The sequence below is a fragment of the Pongo abelii genome, chromosome 20 (assembly GCF_028885655.2).
Source record: "Pongo abelii isolate AG06213 chromosome 20, NHGRI_mPonAbe1-v2.0_pri, whole genome shotgun sequence".
Taxonomy (NCBI): domain Eukaryota; kingdom Metazoa; phylum Chordata; class Mammalia; order Primates; family Hominidae; genus Pongo; species Pongo abelii.
In genome coordinates, this window is record NC_072005.2 from 45,132,110 (window position 1) to 45,152,116 (window position 20,007).

Sequence of the window (20,007 nt, forward strand, 5' to 3'; positions counted from 1 at the left end):
TGGCCTGGTCCCTCTGGGAATTTTCCCTTGCTTGCTCAGTCCCCAGCAATGGCCATCACCCTCCATTCCTGAACTCTGGCCTTCATTGAGTACTTACCCTAACCACTGTCTTTCATCTTTCATCTCCCCCTTCCTTCACCCAACCAGGGCACCTTCTCTCTCATCATCGAAACCTGGAGAGAGGAGTTAGGAGACCAGATTGGAGGTGAGTGTCTTCAGTCTTGGGACTGGTGGGGAGCTGGGGCCCACGTGAGTCACGGGGTTGGTAGTGTCATCTATAGGTCTTATGATGTCATCACAGCTCCTGGGATGTGGTGCTGAGTGTTGACAGCTCCAGGGCTCTTGGCATCTCAGGCACAGAAATGTCCCTGGTACTGGATGTAGCAGTCTGTGGTTCTGGTACCACATGAAGTAGGGGAAGCTCTCTTACTATCAAAGCCTCCAGAGCAGGGCATAGCATTTCACAGCCCTACTTTATCATCTGATGTTGAGAGCTCATGGTGCAATATGAGTTACTTCTGGTTCTTCTATGTGAAGTTTTTTTTTTTTTTTCCAAGACAGAGTCTTGCTCTGTCATCCAGGCTGGAGTGCAATGGCATGATCTCAGCTCACTGCAACCTCTGCCTCCTGGGTTCAAGCAATTCTCCTGCCTCAGCCTCCCAAGTAGCTGGGATTACAGGCGCCCACCACCACACCTGGCTACTTTTTTTTGTATTTTTAGTAGAGACAGGATTTCACCATGTTGGCCAGGCTGGTCTTGAACTCCTAACCTCGTGATTCACCCACCTCGGCCTCCCAGAGTGTTGAGATTACAGGCGTGAGCCACCACGCTTGGCCCCTATCACCTTGTCCATGTGGAGGTCCCAGGGAGCCCTGTGGGATGTTGGAGCTTCACCAAGGAGAATATTGAGCAGAGGTTCCTGGGAGGGATACAGGGCATTCTTATCCTCAACTTGGGAGATTCTGTTGCTATGTAAGGCCCACAGCGGGGGCTTTGTCACCATTTTTTTTTCTTGTTTTTATTTTATTTTTTATGGAGATGGGATCTCGCTATGTTGCCCAGGCTGGTCTCAAACCCCTAGGCTCAAGCAATCCACTGGCTTTGGCCTCCCAAAAAGTTGGGATTATAGGAGTGAGCCACTTCTTCACCGTTCTGATGTAGAAAGCTGTGTCACAATCTTGGCGGGGGTGACACCTTTGCCTTCAAGAAAGTGTCACTCTCCTAGTATCCCAAGGTCTCAGGTAGTGTGGTAACTTATGGTCTAGTAACTGGGGTCTCTGCCACTATTTTGATATAGGAAGATCCGGAGGCACAATTTAGGGGTGTTATGACCTCTCTTCAGACATGTTATTGTTCTTTGGCCATATGGAGGTACCGAATGTCACAGGGTGTTAGAGGTCTTATCATTACTTCAATTTACAAAGATCTGGGTCAAGGCCGGGCGCGGTGGCTCACGCCTGTAATCCCAGCACTTTGGGAGGCCGAGGCGGGTGGATCACGTGGTCAGGAGATTGAGACCATCCTGGCTAACATGGTGAAACCCCGTCTGTACTAAAAATACAAAAAAATTAGCCGGGCGTGGTGGCAGGCGCCTATAGTCCCAGCTACTCGGGAGGCTGAGGCAGGAGAATGGCGTGAACCTGGGAGGCGGAGCTGGCAGTGAGCCGAGATCGCACCACTGCACTCCAGCCTGGGCGACAGAGTGAGACTCTGTCGCAAAAAACAAACAAAAAACAAACAAACAAAGATCTGGGTCAAAATACAGGAGTATTACGGTTTCTATGAGATAACTGTTTATTTTTTATTTTTTATTTTTATTTTTTTGAGAGGGGGTCTTGCTCTGTCACCCAGGCTGGAGTGCGATGGTGCGATCTCGGCTCACTGCAACCTCCACTTCTGGGTGCAAGTGATTCTCCTGCCTCAGTCCCCTGAGTAGCTGGGATTACAGGCGCGCGACCCCACGTCTGGCTAATTTATTTTTTATTTTTTATTTTTAGTAGAGACGGTTTCACCATGTTGATCAGGCTGGTCTTGAACGCTTGACCTCAGATGGTCCACCCGTCCCAGCCTCCCAAAGTGCTGGGATTTCAGGCTTGAGCCACCATGCCTGGCCGAGAGAACTGTTACCTAGAAAGGACCACGACATTGCAGGTCCCAGGGTGCATTGGGGAGTTAGCAGCCTTGCTAAAGTAGAGGGTGACTGCCATTCTACTCGCGAGGTCCAAGGACCCCAGGGCTCCATGAGGGCGTTTTGGCCTCGCTGGGAGGGGCGGGGAGAATGCGACAGGGGCACTCCGTATGCATCCATGTTCGGCCGGGCCCACCCCAGCACCCCTCCTTTGCCTGTCCCCGCAGGGCCCGCCTGGAGCCTGCTGGCGCGAGTGGCTGGCCGGCGGCGCTTGGCAGCCGGGGACCCGTGGGCCCGGGACATTCAGCGCGCAGGCGCCTGGGAGCTGCGCTTCTCGTACCGCGCGCGCTGCGAGCCGCCTGCAGTCGGGACCGCGTGCATGCGCCTCTGCCGTCCGCGCAGCGCCCCCTCGCGGTGTGGCCCGGGACTGCGCCCCTGCGCACCGCTCCAGGACGAGTGCCAGGCGCCGCGTGAGTCCTGCGTTCGAACCCACCCCAGCCTAGCCGGGGACCCCGGCCCCTCCTGAGCGTCATTTGCGGCCCCCGGTCCCCTCTCACAACCCACTCACCCTCTTCAGGGTACTCTAGAGTCCCCCACCATGTACCCCAGGCACCCCTCTTCAGGGAGCTGGGGAACGCGCTGACTGCTGCGGATGTACCCCAAACCCCGCCCACCATCCAGCTGCCACCTTCGGGGAAACTGAGGACCCTGGACCTCTCCCCAGCCCTGCCTTGCTACTCGAGCCCCCTTCCCTCTCCCAGCCCTCTTGTTGCCCCAAATCGGAAGCTCACGTCCATTTCCTATGCTGGCACCCTCCAGTTCCTTCCCTAACCCACACTCACACCCTGTCCTGATGCTAGGACTCCAAAGCTTTTCTAATTCTGCGGGCCTCCCGACTCCCACTTGGAAGCTTTGGAATCTCCTCCCAGTCCACTCTGGCCAAGGGGCCCTCCATCCTCCCTCTCTAGGGTTGCAGGCCAGAACCCATGGCTTCTTAAAGCTTGGAATTCTTCAGACTTCTCCCCAAATTTCAGAGCCCCACCAAGGCCCCTAGGACTCCCAGGCTAATCCAGATCTTCTCAGAGCCACCCTAATTCAATACATTCCTATCTTCCCTGAAAGGCCAGGGGTCCCCCCACCAATCCCAAATCCCCTCACTGTCTCCTATCCTCACGATCTCACCTGGGTGTCCCCGTCCCATCCTCCTTCCAAGAGCACAGACTCCAGCCCGATGGCCTGGGTTCACATCATCACTCCTCCACTTCTAGGTGGGCTGGTCACCTCGTCTCTGTGGGCCTCAGTTTCCCTATCTGTAAACTTGCGGGGGGTCACAGTACCATCTAGTCCCGATGATTATCTGTCACAAAGATGAAGCAAGGTGGCTCAGGGAACGTGCTCAGAAACCTCCCTGCTTTCTGTCTTGTCCCTGGCCCTCCCCGACGTTGGTGTTCCCTTTCTCTCTGCCTCTCTGTCTCCCATAGCGGTGTGCCGAGCAGGCTGCAGCCCCGAGCATGGCTTCTGTGAACAGCCTGGTGAATGCCGATGCCTAGAGGGCTGGACTGGACCCCTCTGCACGGTCCCTGTCTCCACCAGCAGCTGCCTCAGCCCCAGGGGCCCATCCTCTGCTACTACCAGATGCCTTGTCCCTGGGCCTGGGCCTTGTGACGGGAACCCGTGTGCCAATGGAGGCAGCTGTAGTGTCAGTGTCACCCTTCCCACCTTGTCCTGCTTAGTACTTTACCCTGGGAGCCACAGCCCTCTCACTGGGGCTCCATGAGACACCAGCCTGGGGAGGAGATCTGGGAATAACTATCAGGGAGGTCTTCCTGGAGGCATCCAGCCTGCATCTGGGGCCTTGAAGTAGGATTAGGTGATGGGGATGGGACTGGGGAGAGCAGGCTCAGTGGGTGGCCCCAAAAGATGTGGGAGTGGAAATGATGAGGAGCCGTGTGGGGCCACAGCTGCCCCTACTGCGGGACTGAGAACGATTCAGGGCCCAAGGTAGTGGGTGGTGGGGCCAAATAGGTTGGAGATTTGGGATCTGCGGGCACAGGGGGTGGAGACATCAGAGAAGGCTTCCTGGAGACGGCCGGGGCTGGGGCTTCTGGGACGTGATTAGAGAGGGTGGCCAGGTGACTGGCCTGCAGGGAGCAAGGGTGCAGAGGTGGCAGTGAGTGAGCCTAGCATGGAGTGCTGGGATAGAGTAGGGTCCAGTGTGGGCCACCTGGATACTGCCACACTCAGGGTTCAAATACTTAGGGAGAGGCCCTGGGAAGGAGAGATCCAGAGAAGGCTTCCTGGAGGAGGTGGGCTGAGATCTAGGACCTCCCAGTAGGACTCGTCAGTGTAGACAGAAGCGAGGAGGGCAGACCAGGCAGGCAGCATTTGGTAGGCAAAGGTGTAGTGGTGGGAATGGGGTCACTCTGGGTCCCCAGAGCCTCCTCCCTGTGGGGTCACATGGGCAGACACAAAAATGTGGAGTGGATCGAGAGGATGTCGGGAGGACCTCCCAGGGTGGCGCCTGCACAGTGGGACTTGGGACTGGACAAGGAGCAGCCCCCAGTGGTTAGGACTGAGGAGGGGGATGGGATTTTTCTCCAAGGAAACACCCTTCTCAAGTACTCTTGTCCCTGCCCAGGAGACACCCGGGTCCTTTGAATGCGCCTGCCCGCGTGGGTTCTACGGGCTGCGGTGTGAGGTGAGCGGGGTGACATGTGCGGATGGACCCTGCTTCAACGGCGGCTTGTGTGTCGGGGGTGCAGACCCTGACTCTGCCTACATCTGCCACTGCCCACCCGGTTTCCAAGGCTCCAACTGTGAGAAGAGGGTGGACCGGTGCAGCCTGCAGCCATGCCGCAATGGTGAGGTCTGGAGGCCTGAACGGCGAGGGATGGGGGTGGGGGTCCTGCTTGGCTCAGACAGTCCTGGGTTGGAATCCTGGCTTTGACTCTTCTAACCCTAGGGCCTGGGGACCTGAACTTCCACCCCCAAGCCTGTAAAATGGGCAAGGAGACATTCCCTATCTCATAACTATTAATATTTACTGAGAATTTACTGTGCCAGGCCCTATTCTAGGCACTGAGGATACAGCAGGGAATGAAACAGACAAAGTCCCTGCCCCCGCCTGATAGAGCTGAGGTGCCTGGTGTGCTGAGGATAAGCAGGGAAGCCAGTGTGGTTACACTGATGAGATGAGGTCAGGGAGGTGACTGAGGCACGTCTTGTGGGACCCCCTGGGTCACAAGAAGGGGAACTTTCACTTTTCCTCTGAGTGAGATGGAGCCACAGGAAGGTTCTGAGGAGAGAAGAGACCTGATATCGGTGCTAAAAGATTAAATGCGGCCTGGCACGGTGACTCACGCCTGTAATTCCAGCACTTTGGGAGGCCGAGGCGGGCAGATCACCTGAGCTCTGGAGTTGGAGACCAGCCCGGGCCACATGGTGAAACCCCGTCTCTACTAAAAATACAAAAAATTAGCCGGGCGTGATGGCAGGTGCTTGTAATCCCAGCTACTCGGGAGGCTAAGGCGGAAGAATCACTTGAACCCGGGAGGCAGAAGTTTGCAATGAGCCGAGATTGTGCCACGGCGCTCCCGCCTGGGCGACAGAGTGAGACTCTGTCTCAAAAAAAAAAAAAAAAAGATTAAATAAGATCATGAATGTAGGCTGAAGCAGAGAATTGCTTGAACTCGGGACTCGGGAGGCGGAGATTGCAGTGAGCCAAGATCGCGCCACTGCACTCCAGCCTGGACGACAGAGCGAGACTCCGTTTCAAAAAAAAAAAAAAAGATCATGAATGTAAAGGGCTGGCCGTGTATCTTCTTGTGAGTGAATACGATCATTCCTTCCCAAACACTGAGTGTTCACTCTGGGGTGTGTGGTACTAGGGACACAGCACGGACCGGGACATCTCTGGGCCCTACCCTCCTGGGGGTACCAGCCCAGAGGGGAAGACAGACACCCTCAGACAGAGCCCAGGGTGGGTGGTCAGGGCTGTGATCTGGGAGCACAGGGCAGTGATCAGGGCTGGGATGGAGGAAGGAGCATCGGAGTAGAGACCTGAGGGGTGGGCCAAGGAAGAGAAAAGGTGGGAAAAAATGTGAGAAAAGGAGGAAGGGAAGAGAGGAGGGGTATTCTAAGGCAGAGGAAGGCCAGAGAGTTCAAACACAGTTCTGGGAGCTGTCTACTATTGAAGTATGATTGAAGCCGAGGGAAAAAGAGACAAGGGCACCGACAGCCAAAGAGGTGGAGCTGAATTCATTATTCCAAAACTTCATCAGGTAGAAAAGAAGCGAGCTGGCTTTCCTGGCACACTCCAAGACGCTGGCCCTTGAGTTAGAGACAGAGAGAAAAAGGGGACCCCGTGCAGCGATGATAGAGCTGGGAAACAGCGCGGGCAGGTGGGTCCCCGGCTCCCGGACTGCGCCCTCTGATGCTCCCTTCCCTACAGGCGGACTCTGCCTGGACCTGGGCCACGCCCTGCGCTGCCGCTGCCGCGCCGGCTTCGCGGGTCCGCGCTGCGAGCACGACCTGGACGACTGCGCGGGCCGCGCCTGCGCTAACGGCGGCACGTGTGTGGAGGGCGGCGGCGCGCACCGCTGCTCCTGCGCGCTGGGCTTCGGCGGCCGCGACTGCCGCGAGCGCGCGGACCCGTGCGCCGCGCGCCCCTGTGCTCACGGCGGCCGCTGCTACGCCCACTTCTCCGGCCTCGTTTGCGCCTGCGCGCCCGGCTATATGGGAGCGCGGTGTGAGTTCCCAGTGCACCCCGACGGCGCAAGCGCGTTGCCCGCGGCCCCGCCGGGCCTGAGGCCCGGGGACCCGCAGCGCTACCTTTTGCCGCCGGCTCTGGGACTGCTGGTGGCCGCGGGCGTGGCCGGCGCTGCGCTCTTGCTGGTCCACGTGCGCCGCCGTGGCCACGCCCAGGATGCTGGGTCTCGCTTGCTGGCTGGGACCCTGGAGCCGTCAGTCCACGCACTCCCGGATGCACTCAACAACCTAAGGACGCAGGAGGGTCCCGGGGATGGCCCGAGGTGAGGGGCTGCGCCGCAGACGAACGCCTTGCGCTGCTGGCTGCTTGTACCCATCTCCGTGGTTCAGTTGGCCCGATTCCCTGATGCATTTCTCTGGTCGGTCTCTTTTACCCCGGTAGCCGGCTTTGGGTTCCCCTTTGTGATGGGTAGGGGAAAACAAGATCTGAGAATTTAAAGGGTCTGAGTTTTTCTTCTTTCTTTCCTCCCACAGCTCGTCCGTAGATTGGAATCGCCCTGAAGATGTAGACCCTCGAGGGATTTATGTCATATCTGCTCCTTCCATCTACGCTCGGGAGGTAGCGACGCCCCTTTTCCCCCCCGCTACACACTGGGCGCGCTGGGCAGAGGCAGCACCTGCTTTTTCCCTACCCTTCCTCGATTCTGTCTGTGAAATGAATTTGGTAGAGTCTCTGGAAGGTTTTAAGCCCATTTTCAGTTCTAACTTAGTTTCATTCTGTTTTGCATCCCTCTTGTCGTTTTGAGCTACCTGCCATCTTCTCTTTGAAAAGGCTATGGGCTTGAAGAGGTCACGATGCCGACTCCGCCAGAGCTTTTCCACTGATTCTACTCTGCGGGGAGGCAGGGGAGGCAGAGGGGCCAGCTTCTCTAATGCTTCCTACTCATTTTGTTTCTAGGCCTGACGCGTCTCCTCCATCCGCACCTGGAGTCAGAGCGTGGATTTTTGTATTTGCTCGGTGGTGCCCAGTCTCTGCCGCAGAGGCTTTGGAGTTCAATCTTGAAGGGGTGTCTGGGAGAACTTTACTGCTGCAAGTTGTAAATAATGGTTATTTATATCCTGTTTTTTCTCACCCCATCTCTCCAGAAACACCTATAAAAGCTATTATTGTGATCAGTTTTGACTAATGAGGCTGAATGCTTTGTATTTGGTGTTGGGGCTGAGGGGAAGAGATTTTGTCTCCTGAGGAGAATAGTAGACAGGACTCTTTATGTTGTAGGGGTCGGAAACGACTCAAACTGCTTTAAGTATAAAAGACTTTATGGCTGGGTGCAGTGGCTCACGCCTGTAATCCCACTGAACCACTGAGTGGGATCAGTGGCTGAAGCAGGAGGATTGCTTGAGGCTGGGAGTTGGAGAGCAGCTGGGCAACACAGCAAGACCCCTATACGAAAAATTAAAACAAAATTAGCCAGGCCTGGTGGCACACCTGTAGTTCTACCTACTTGTGAGGCTGAGGCCGGGAGGATCGCCTCAGCTCAGGAGTTTGAGGCTGCAGTGAGCTATGATCACACCACTGCACTAAAGCCTGGGCAATACAGCAAGATCCTGTCTCTTTAAAAAAAAATGTATTAGTGGCCGGGCGTGGTGGCTCACGCCTGTAATCCCAGCACTTTTGGAGGCCAAGGTGTGTGGATCACCTGAGGTCAAGAGTTTGAGACCAGCATGACCAATATGGTGAAACCCTGTCTCTACTAAAAATACAAAAACTAGCCGGGCATGGTGGCAGGCACCTGTAGTCCCAGTTACTTGGGAGGCTGAGACAGGAGAATCGCTTGAACCTGGGAGGTGGAGGTTGCAGTGAGCCGAGATCATGCCGCTGCACTCCAGCCTGGGTGACAGAGCGAGACTCCATCTCAAAAAAAAAAAAAGGAAATACCTGAGGCTTCTGAGGCTTTGTAATTTATAAAGAAAAGAGGTTTATTTTGGCTCATGGCTCTGTAGACCATACAGGAAGCACAGTGCTGGCATCTGCTTCTGCTGAGGCCTCAGGAAGCTTCCAATCATGATACAAGGTGAAGGGGGAGCAAGCATATCACATGGCAAGGGAGGGAGTGAGAGAGGGGTGCCAGGCTCCTTTATTTATTTATTTGATAGAGAGCCTCCCTCTGTTGCTCAGGCTGGAGTGCAGTGGCACAATCTCGGCTCACTGCAACCTCCGCCTCCCAGATTCAAGCGATTCCCGTTTCGGCCCCCAAGTAGCTGGGACTACAGGTGTGCACCACCATACCAGCTAAGCTTTTTTGGTATTTTTAGTAGAGATGGGGTTTCACCACTTTGGCCAGGCTGGTCTCGAACTCCTGACCTCAAGCAATTTGCCTGCCTTGGCTTTCCGAAGTTCTGGGATTATAGAAGTGAGCTACCACGCCCAGTCTCAGGCTCCTTTTTTTTTTTTTTCCTGAGACAGTGTCTCGCTCTGTCGCCCAAGCTGGAGTGCAGTGGCGCGATCTCGGCTCACTGCAAGCTCCGCCTCCCGGACTCATGCCATTCTACGTCTCAGGCTCTTTTAAACAACCAGCTCTCGAGGGAACGAGGGAACTCACAGAGCGAGAACTCACTCATTACTGTGGGGAGGGCATGAAGACCTTCATGAGGGTTTCGCTTCCAAACACCTCCCACCAGGCCCACTTCCAACATTGGCGGTTATTTCAACATGAGATTTGGAGGGGAAAAATATCTACACCAAATCAATACCCGTATAAGAAGCCAGACGCTGGGCACAGTGGCTCATGCCTGTAATCTCAACACTTTGGGAGGCTGAGGCGGGTGGATCACTTGAGGCCAGGAATTTGAGACCAGCCTGACCGACATGGCGAAACCAACCCCATCTCTACAAAAACATACAAAAATTAGCCAGACATAGTGGCGCTCACCTGTAATCCCAGTTACTTGGGTGGTGGAGGCACAAAAATCACTTGACCCCAGGAGGCAGAGGTTGAAGTTAGCCGAGATCGTGCCAATGCACTCCAGCATGGGTGACAGAGCAAGACTCCGTCTCAAAAAAAAAAAAAAAGGCTGGGTGCGGTGGCTCACAGTGGTGGACCACCTGAGGTCAGGAGTTCAAGACCAGCCTGGCCAATGTGCTGAAACCCCGTCTCTACAAAAATACAAAAATTAGCTGGGCATGATGGCAGTGCCTGTAATCCCAGCTACTCAGGAGGCTGAGGTGGGAGAATTGCTTGAACCCAGGAGGCGGAGGTTGCAGTGAGCTGAGATTGTGCCATTGCACTCCAGCCTGGGTGACAGAGCAAGACTCCGTCTCAAAAAAAAAAAAAAGGCAGAGTGCTAGCTGGCTCTGTTCCTGCCATGTGAGCATGCAAGAAGTTGGTGGTCTGCAACTTGCAAGAGGTCCCTCCCTAGAACCCAACCTTCTGGCACCGTGATCACAGACTTCCAATCTCCAGACCTATGAGAAATAAATATTTAAGCCAGTTTATGGTATTTTTTTTAATAGCAGCCTGAGCCAACTAAGAGTGTTGGGTTTTGCTGCAATAACAAATGTCCCTCAAATCTTACTGACTTACACAATCACAGGTTTCTTTTTTGTTCATGGCGCACATCCAGGCCACCAGGCTTTTCGTTTCGTTTAAGAGACATAGTCTTGCTCTTGTTCTGTCACCCAGTCTAGAGTGCAGTGGTGTGATCATAGCTCATGGCAGCCTCAATCTTCTGGGCTCAAGTGACCCTCCTGCCTCACCCTCCTGAGTAGCTGGAACTGCGGGTGCAGACCACCATACCTAGCTAAGTTTCAAGTTTTTTGTAGAGAGGGGTTCCTGGTATGTTGTCCAGTCTGGTCTTGAACCCCTGGGCTCAAGCAGTCCTCTTGGTTTGGTCTCCAGAAGTGCTGCAATTACAGGCGGGGTTTCACCATGTTGGCCAGGCTGATCTTGAACTCCTGACCTCAGGTGATCCACCACCTTGCTCTCCCAAAGTGTTGGAATTACCGGCGTGAGCCACTGCTCCTGATCAGGGGCTTTTTTTTTTTTTTTTTTTTTAAATTAGTTTCTAACACTGGAACACTTTTCTGCTTCGCAAGTAAAACCATCCAGGCTGTTAGACACAGACACCCCTCTCTTGGCTTCCTTCAAATTACTGAAAACAAGTGTCTCCACCCCCCACCGTACCAACCAACCAACCAAAGACTGGCCAGCGCATGCTGTAGTCTCAGAACTTTGGGAGGCCCAGGTGGGAGGATTGCTTGAGCCTAGGAGGTCGAGGCTGCAGTGAGCTGTGATTGTACCACTGTGCTCCAGCCTGGGTGACAGAGTGACAGCCTGTCCTCCCAAAAAATAAAAAAATTTTGTAAAAAGTACATGTCTGATGTACTCATAAAAAATAAAAGGAGATCCTTGGTTAATGGCCCTGCCCCTCACTCCAAGGCCGTATTTGCTGTGCTGTCTGGGCTCTAGTCCTGCTGCCTCCAGCTAACTCCTCCTTTACCTGGCTAACTCCTTTGTCTCTTTATTAATGCCATAAACATTTATTGAGCACCTACTGCATGCCAGATCTTATTCTGGGAGCTGGGAATACAGCAGTAAACAAGACGGACAAGGCCCCATCCTTGAGGAGCTCACAGCTTGACATTCTTTCTCAAAGTGGTTAAGCCCTAGGATGCTGGAGCCTGACGGGTTGAGTTTGAATCCCAGCTCTGCCATTTAACTAGCTGTGGGCAAATGTTTAGCACTTAGTACTGTAATAAATGTAAACTCTCAGCCGGGCGCAGTGGCTCACTCATGTAATCCTCCCAGCAGTTTGGGAGGCTGAGGCGGGTGGGTCACTTGAGGCCAGGAGTTCGAGATGAGCCTGGCCAACATAGTGAAACCCCATCTCTACTGAAAACACAAACATTAGCTGGGTGTGGTGGCGGGCACCACAGTGTAATTCCAGCTACTTGGGAGGATGAGGCAGGAGAATCTCTTGAATCCAGAAGGCTGAGGTTGCAGTGAGCTGAGATCACACCACTGCACAACAGCCTGGGCCACAGAGTGACTGTCTCCGTGGTGCTCATCATCATTCTCCAGATGTCAGTTGTCCCCTTTTCTAGGGAGCCGTCTCTGATTGCCGCAGACTGACTGAACCTATTCTGGGATCCCACAGCTCCTGGGCTCCCTCATCCTGGCCTTGAACGCTCTGGGCTGTAGCTCTTTGGTGATGGGTATGTGTCCCCACTGGACAGGGAGCCTGGTGAGGGCAGGGACCAGGGCTTTCCTGATCCCTGCTCTGTCCCCAAATTCACCCAGCAGAGAAGTGTGCACGCAGCAGGCACTCAGTACACATATGCTGAATACCTGAGTGTCACCGACAGCTGCGGAGGCACTGGGGCAATCTGTGTGTTTCTCAGCCTGGCGTCGGGGGTTAAGGGGGCGGGAGTTACTCGGCGAGGTCCGGAGGTCGCGTGCCCTTCGAGCAGTGGAACCCGGGGGCCAGGTGGAACTCGGTGTAACAGAGCCCCCAGTGGTCCCGCCCAGTCTCAGAACCCGGTGCGGGAGACGCTCTCCCCGCCCAAAGAGGGAAGGCGGGCGGGACTCCCCCAACCGGCTTGCCCGGGTCCCCCTGGGCCCCATGAATAACCAGGCGCGGACCCCAGCCCCCTCCTCGGCGCGGACTTCAACCTCAGTCCGGGCTTCTACCCCGACCCGGACACCGACTCCACTCCGGACCCCGACTCCGGTCCGTACTCGGACCCCCATCCGGACCCTGACTCCAGTCCTGACTCCGTCTCCAGCCGGGACTCCCCCTCTGGTCCTGACTCCCGCTCCAGCCCAGATCCCCACTCTGGTCCCCACTCCCGCTCTGGCCCGGATCCCCCGTCTGGTTCCGCCTCCTGCTCCAGCCTGGATCCCTACTCCGGTCCCGACTCCCGTTCCCGTCCGGAACCCAACTCCGGTCCCTACTCCGGCTCGGACCCTGACTACTCCAGTCCGGGTCCCAGCCCCAGCCCCAGCCCCACCCCCAGCCCAGGTCCTGGCAGGGATTCGGGCCGCGCTCCCCATCTTGGACTCCTACCTGGCCCCGGCCCTACCTTTGCATCCGCCCCCGGAACCTGCTCCGGAGCTGCCTTTGTCGCCCGAGGAGGACCCTGAGCCGGCGCCGAGCCTGAAGCTCATCCCGTCGGTCTCCAGCGAGGCCGGACCCGCCCCGGGGCCCCTTCCCGCGCGCACCCCGCAGGCCGCGAACTCACCCGGGCCCACCCTGGACTTCACCTTCAGGGCAGACCTGTCGGCCACCGGGCTGGCGGATCCCCCCATTCCCAGTCCTGTCCCCTCGCCCATCCTGGGGACCACCCCGTCGGCCATCTCCTTACAGAATTCTACGGAAAACTTCGCCTCCTCCAGCGAGAACTTCGCGCTGGACAAAAGGGTCCTGATTCGAGTGACCTACTGGTGAGGACCTCACACATGCCTCTCCCAACCGCCGAGGACAGGGCCGGCGGTGGGGGCTGGGTCTCCGGGGACGTGGAGGTCAGGGTTGAGGTAGGACGAGGGGAGGGATTCAGGTAGAGCCCCAGAGTTCCAGTTCCCAGATTGGAAACCCGCTCTTGTCTCTCATTCTCTTTGGGGCAGGAGAGCTTCAGGTTCAAATCCCTGCTTTGGATCTGAGCTTCATTCATTCATTCATTCGTTTCTGAGTGCCCCGCGGGCCAAGTGCCAGGCCTGTGCTAGGGATGGGGTGCTGAGCAGAGCAGATCGACCTGCTTTGTTCCCCAGCAAGACCAACCCAAAGACACCGCACATGATGGGAGCTCTGGCTTCCCTTCCCAGCCTCTCTCCTGCCCTGGAAGCCTCTCTGGCCCCTTGTCTCTCTCTCTCTCTCTCTCTCTCTCTCTCTCACTTTCTCCTCTTCTGTCTCTGCCCACAGGCGGTCTCTCCCACTCTCTGTCTCCCCACCTCACTCTCTCTCTCTTTTTTGTTTTTGTTTGTGTTTCGGACAGGTCTTGCTTTACTGCCCAGGCTGGAGTGCAATGGTGCAATCACTGCTCACTGCAGCCTCGACCTCCAGGGCTCAAGCGATCCTCCCACCTCAGCCTCCTGAGTAGCTGGGACTAGAGGTGTGCACCACCATGCCTGCCTAATTTTTTTTTTTTTTTTGAGACGGAGTTTCACTCTTGTTGCCCAGGCTGGAGTGCAATGGCGCGATCTCTGCTCACTGCAACCTCTGCCTCCCGGGTTCAAGCAATTCTCCTGCCTCAGCCTCCCAAATAGCTGGAACCACAGGCATGGGCCACCATGCCCGGCTAATTTTGTATTTTTTTTTTTTTAGTAGAGACGGGGTTTCACCATGTTGGCCAGGCTGGTCTTGATCTTCTGACCTCGTGATCCATCCGCCTTGGCCTCCCAAAGTGCTGGGATTACAGGCGTGAGCCACCGCCCCAGCCACCGCGCCTGGCCCCTAATTTTTTAATTTTTTGTAGAGACTAGGTCGGGGATGGGGTGCGGGGGCAGTACCACTATGTTGCCCAGGCTGTTCTTCAACTTCTACATTCAAGTAGTCCTCCTGCCTCAGCCTCCCAAAGATCCGGGATTACATGTGTGAGCCACCGTGCCCAGCCTGTGTCTTTCCTTTCCCAGAGTGTTGTGTGTTTCTCCTTCTCCCTATCTCGGTTCCCTCACCTCTGGCCTCTTTCTCTCCATTTTCTCTTTTCTGTCTTTTTCTCTGACTCCATGTATTCATGTATTCATTCCTTCATTCAACAACTACTTCTTCACCACCCACCATGTTCCAGGCCCTATTGGCATCAGAGACACAGCAGTGAACAAGACCGAGATCCCCGTCCTTGTGGCTCCCATGGGCTGGTGTGGAGGGGCAAGCAAAAAAACAGTAATATGACCCGTAGAGAATGATCTCACATGTGAGGAGGTGATCCGTACTGTGAACAAAAGGCATTTTGGGGGGTTGCAGTTTTAGCTGGGGTGGTCAGGAAGGCCTCACTGAGAAGGGGGTATATGAGCGAAGCCCTGAAGGAAGGAGAGAAGTTGTGTGGATGCTGTGGGGAGAGCATTCGGCTGAGGGAACTGCCAGTGCAAAGGCCCTGAGGCAGGGCATACCTGAGGTGTTGAAAGATGAGCTAGGGGCCGGGCCTGTAATCCCAGCACTTTGGGAGGCCAAGGTGGGTGGATCACTTGAGGCCAGGTGTTCAAGACCAGCCCGGACAACATGGCAACATGGTGAAACCCTGTCTCTATAAAAAATTTCAAAAATTAGCTGGGTGTGATGGTGCACGCCTGTAATCCCAGCTACTTGGGAAGCTGAAGTGGGAGAATTGCTGGAACCCAGGAGGTGGAAGGTTGCAGTGAGCTGAGATCGCACCACTGCTCTCCAGCCTGGGCGACAGAGCAAGACTCTGTCTCAAAAAAAAAAAAAAAAAAAAGCCTGGCACGGTGGCTCATGCCTGTAATCCCAGCACTTTGGGAGGCCGAGGTGGGTGGATCACGAGGTCAGGAAATCAAAACCATCCTGGCCAACATGGTGAAACCCTGTCTCCACAAAAATATAAAAAATTAGCTGGGCGTGGTGGCGGCTGCCTATAGTCCCAGCTACTCGGGAGGCTGAAGCAGGAGAATGGTGTGAACCTGGGAGGCGGAGCTTGCAGTGAGCCGAGATCTCGCCATTGCACTCCAGCCTGGGCGACAGAGCGAGACTCCATCTCAAAAAAAAAAAAAGAGAGAGAGAAAGAAAGAAAGATGAGCTAGGGGCTTCTGTGGCTGGCTCAGGGTGAATGAGTTGGGGAGAAATGGGAGAAGATGGGGACAGAGAGGTGAGAAGGCAGATCCTGTAGTGGCTTGCAGGCCACGGGAAGGACTGGTTTTTCCCCTGCGTGAGATGGCACTACTTCGGGATTCTGAACAGGGGAGGAACATGATCTAACTCAGGTGTTCATAGGGTGCCCTGAGCTGGGGAAGATACTGATGCCGTGTTTTCCCTGGTGTCTCTCTAACTTTCTCCTCCTGCTGTTGGCCTCCAGTGGCCTCTGAAGCTATAGCCTTCGGGTGAGTAGTTTTGGCTTTGGAGGTAGGGCGAGCCTGAGGCAGGAAGACTGGGAGGAGTCCCTGTTTCCCCTCCCCTGCGACCCCATGACCCCATCTCCTCCCCTCAGTACATTCTACTGAAAAAGAGCCTGGAGCAGCAATTTCCAAATCACCTACTCTTTGTAAGTGTGTGGGGGTCCTGGGGAAGAGGGGGGTGGTCAGGGATCTGAGATCCCCAAGGGGCTTGGAGGGGAGAGCTTAGCCTCCCCTACCCTCACCATTTCCTCCCAGGAGGAGGACAGAGCTGCCCAGGCTACAGGGGAGTTTGAGGTGTTTGTGAACGGGAGACTGGTCCATTCCAAGAAGGTGATTCTGAGTAAGAGTCCGGGACAGGGAGGTGGGGTGGCGCTAAGTTCCTGGGGTTGGGAGACCTGTGTGCTTTCTCTCCTCTGTGCCCAGAGGGGTGATGGCTTTGTGAACGAGTCCACCCTGCAGAAAATCGTGAGTGTTATCGATGAGGAGATCAAGAAAAGGTAGCCGGCAAGGGGTGGAGCTGGAGGTGAGCGTGGAGCTCCCAAGGCTGCGGTGGGAGGGCTGGGGGCCGGGTAGGAGGATGGGGCAGGGTTCTGTCTCGGTCTTGATCCTAGCTCAGCCGGTCCTCACTGTTAGAATCATGACAAGTCACCTACATCCTTTTCTGAGCCTCAGTTTCCTCAACTGTAAGACCCTGGGGTAGGACTGTGTTCAGTGAGTTTGAAAAATAGCAAGGAGGCAGGGCACAATCCTAGCACTTTGGGTGGCTAAAATGGCAGATCACTTGAGCCCAGGAGTTCGAGACCAGCCAGGGCAACATAATGAGACTGTCTCTACAAAAAAAAAGAAAAATAATAATAAATAAATAAATAAATAAATAAATTAGCCAGGCGCAGTGGCTCACGCCTGTAATCCCAGCACTTTGAAAGCCTGAGGTGGGTGGATTGCTTGAGCCTAGGAGTTAGAGGCTGCAGTGAGCTCTGACCGGGCCACTGCACTCTAGCTTGGGCGACAGAGCAAGACCCTGTCTCTACAAGAAAAAAAAGGTACAAGAAAAAAAAAAGTGACGGGCGCGATGGCTCACCCCTGTAATCCCAGCACTTTGGGAGGCCAAGGCGGGCGGATCACGAGGTCAGAAGATCGAGACCATCCTGGCTAACACAGTGAAACCTCGTCTCTACTAAAAATACAAAAAAATTAGCTGGGCGTGGTGGCAGGGGCCTGTAGTCCCAGCTACTCGGAAGGCTGAGGCAGGAGAATGGTGTGAACCTGAGAGGCGGAGCTTGCAGTGAGCTGAGATTGTGCCACTGCACTCCAGTCTGGGCGACAGAGCGAGACTCTGTCTCAAAAAAAAAAAAAAAAAAAAAAAAGGAAAAGAAAAAATAGTGAGGAAACTAGAATGGGCATTGGGCATTGTAGTCCATGGAAAACAGTATAACAGTGCCTGAGGCATGGTAGACCCTATATAAACACTTATTTTTATGGAGCTGTCATTGTTATTGTTATTTTAAATGTTTTTCTTTCTCTCCCATCTTAGGAGTCTCAGCGGGATGATGAGAAGGGCTGAAATGTTGCCAAGTCAGGTCCTTTTCTGATGGTGGCTGGGGCTGGGGTGAGCTCAGGGAGGGGAAGAGGAGAATACATGCAGAGTCTGCCCCCCTGTGTCCAGTCTGACTGTGTCTGCTGTCGCCACACTCACCTCTGAGGTCTGTGGAAGTCACCTGCTGCACTGCTCCCAGCATCTCTGATATTCTGGCCCCAGGGTGGGAGGGAGGGGAGCTTGGAAGGCTAGTCCTGTGGCTCCAGTCCTCTGTCTGGCCTCCACTCCTCTTGCTCCTGAGGGCAGTTTGTTTCTTTTGTGGCTTCCTCGTTTCCCATGCCCTGGTTCTAGATACATTTTGAAAACCTTCCATCTTACTGGCATTTTCTGGAGTTGTGAGGGAAACAGGGATGGCAGTCAGTCTCAAACCCGTGACACTCCAAATTCGATTATGCTCCAGGGCCCACTTTCTAAACCTGTAAGATCTGTGTTCCAGCCTGCACAACATAGTGAGACCCCAACTCTACAAAAAATAAAACATTAGCCAGGTGTGGTGGTGTGTGCCTGTGGTCCCAGATATTTGGGAGGCTGAGGCAGGAGGATGGCTTGAGCTCAGGAGGCTGCAGTAAGCCATGATTATGCCACTATATTGCAGCCTGGGCAACAGAGTGAGACCCTGTTTCAAGAAAAAAAAATAAAAAAAGGAAAAAAACCCATAGGTTTTAGAATGCCAGTGTTGTAGGGAGCGTCTCTGTGACCTGGGGCTGGAGGAGAGGCATTTTCACATTCATTGGACATTTATGGGCTCCGTACTCTGCACGTGGCATGGTGGGGTCAGTGGTCACATGCCAGGAGGTCAAGGGCACAGGCAGGGGGGGCTCAGACTTTACCACTTAGTTGCTGTGTGACCACCAACAAGGGACTCCACCTCTCTGAGCCTCCATTTCCTCCTCCATAAAATGGACGTCATAGCACTATTTAACTTGTGGAATTTTTGTGATAATTACATACTAAATTATGCTTGGGAAAGGATTAGCAGAAGGCTTATCATAGAATTAGTAAGTTTCAGTTAGTAGTAGATTTCAGTTAGGAGTGCTTTTGCCTACAAGTAACAGCAGACTTGACTGCCAATGGCTCACACAGTAGAAAACACAAATTCTGTTTTGTTTGTTTGTTTTTTGAGATGGAGTCTGGCTCTGTCACTCAGGCTGGAGTGCAACAGCCCAATCTTGGCTTACTGCAACCTCTGCCTCCCGGGTTCAAGCGATTCTCCTGCCTCAGCTTCCTGAATAGCTGGGATTACAGGCATGCACCACCATACCCAGCTAATTTTTGTATTTTTAGTAGAGATGGGGTTTTGCCATGTTGGACAGGCTGGTCTCTAACGCCTGACCTTAAGTGATCTGCCCAACTCAGCCTCACTGCTGGGATTACAGGCGTGAGCCACCTCTCCTGGCCTGATCTTTTCAACACCTGACAGGATAATGTGCTAGCCCTATACATACAATGATATGCTGGTGTGAGTAGGAAATAAGTTATCTATCATGCCTGCTAAGACAGAGTGCTGGAGGGTAGGGAAAAGTCCCAAAACATATATGGGGTTTGTCTCAGTGAAATCTGTATGTGTCAAGCGGTATAAAACATGAGAGGATATTTCCTATGTGAAAGATACTTTCCACCCCCTACAGTTAGGGATTTGTTTTTTTTTGAGACAGAGTCTCGCTCTGTCACCCAGGCTGAAGTGTAGTGGCACGATCTCAGTTCACTGCAGCCTTGAACTCCTGGGCTCAAGCAATGCTCCCACGTCAGCCTCCCAAGTAGCTGGGGTTATGGGCACGTGCGACCATGACAGGCTAACGATTTTTTTTTTTTTGAGACACAGTCTCACTCTGTCCCCCAGGCTGGAGGGCAGTGGCGCGATCTCAGATCACTGCAACCACTGCCTCCTGAGTTCAAGCCATTCTCCTGCCTCAGCCTCCTGAGTAGCTGGGATTACAGGCGCGCCCCACCATGCTCGGCTGATTTTTGTATTTTTAATAGAGAAGGAGTTTCGCCATGTTGGTCAGGCTGGTTTCGAACTCCTGACCTTGTGATCTGTCTGCCTCGGCCTCCCAAAGTGCTGGGATTTCAGGCGTGAGTCACTGCACCTGGCAGGCTAATGATTTTTGTATTTTTAGTAGAGATGGGGGTCTCCTCATGTTGCCCAGGCTGGTCTTGAACTCCTGGGCTCAAGCAATCCACCTGCCTTGGCTTTCTGAAGTGCTGGGTTACAGACGTGAGCCACCACGCCTGGCCAGGGGTTTGCTTTAATCACACTTTTATGAACTTGGTGACACCACCCTGGTTCAGAACGCCTAACATAACTCATAAAATATTTTTATTTTTTATTTTTTTGAGACAGAGTCTTGCTCTGTCACCCAGGCTGGAATGCAATGGCGCGATCTTGGCTCACTGCAACCTCCGCCTCCCTGGTTCAAGTGATTCTCCTACCTCAGCCTCCAGAGTAGCCAGGATTACAGGCGCCCGCCACCACGCCTGGCTGATTTTTTGTATCTTTGGTAGAGACAGGGTT

The 20,007-nt window shown here is 54.3% G+C and overlaps 2 protein-coding genes and 2 long non-coding RNA genes across 5 annotated transcripts in view; 2 read left to right on the forward strand and 2 right to left on the reverse strand.

Moving 5' to 3' along the window:
* Positions 1-253, reverse strand: part of LOC129051973 (uncharacterized) — a 21,709-nt gene extending 21,456 nt beyond the window's left edge. The window contains exon 1 of the long non-coding RNA XR_008516586.2: positions 98-253. This is a non-coding gene — a long non-coding RNA (uncharacterized LOC129051973). The remainder of the gene's footprint in view (positions 1-97) is intronic.
* DLL3 (delta like canonical Notch ligand 3) overlaps positions 1-8,012 on the forward strand; it is a 9,571-nt gene extending 1,559 nt beyond the window's left edge. Inside the window, exons 3-9 of the mRNA XM_002829209.6 lie at positions 148-205; positions 2,357-2,599; positions 3,611-3,828; positions 4,768-4,990; positions 6,580-7,159; positions 7,371-7,455; positions 7,795-8,012. Of these exons, the coding sequence (XP_002829255.4) occupies positions 148-205; positions 2,357-2,599; positions 3,611-3,828; positions 4,768-4,990; positions 6,580-7,159; positions 7,371-7,455; positions 7,795-7,800 (1,413 nt within the window). The 3' untranslated portion in view covers positions 7,801-8,012. The remainder of the gene's footprint in view (positions 1-147; positions 206-2,356; positions 2,600-3,610; positions 3,829-4,767; positions 4,991-6,579; positions 7,160-7,370; positions 7,456-7,794) is intronic.
* On the reverse strand, positions 6,974-12,452 carry LOC134760715 (uncharacterized). 2 transcript variants are annotated; one of them, XR_010138623.1, is made up of 3 exons: positions 12,185-12,452; positions 10,421-10,740; positions 6,974-7,924 (listed from the first exon to the last, which is right to left on the reverse strand). It is a non-coding gene; the product is annotated as an uncharacterized LOC134760715 (long non-coding RNA). The 2 variants fall into 2 exon arrangements; XR_010138622.1 differs by lacking the exon at positions 10,421-10,740 and having other exon boundaries at positions 6,974-8,280.
* Positions 12,358-17,995, forward strand: SELENOV (selenoprotein V). The gene is given in 6 exon segments (NM_001199976.2): positions 12,358-13,279; positions 15,859-15,883; positions 15,991-16,044; positions 16,154-16,228; positions 16,322-16,421; positions 17,433-17,995. Coding segments are annotated over 5 exon segments (1,053 nt in total). The 5' UTR covers positions 12,358-12,458; the 3' UTR covers positions 16,400-16,421; positions 17,433-17,995.
* Positions 17,996-20,007: the final 2,012 nt, after the last annotated feature.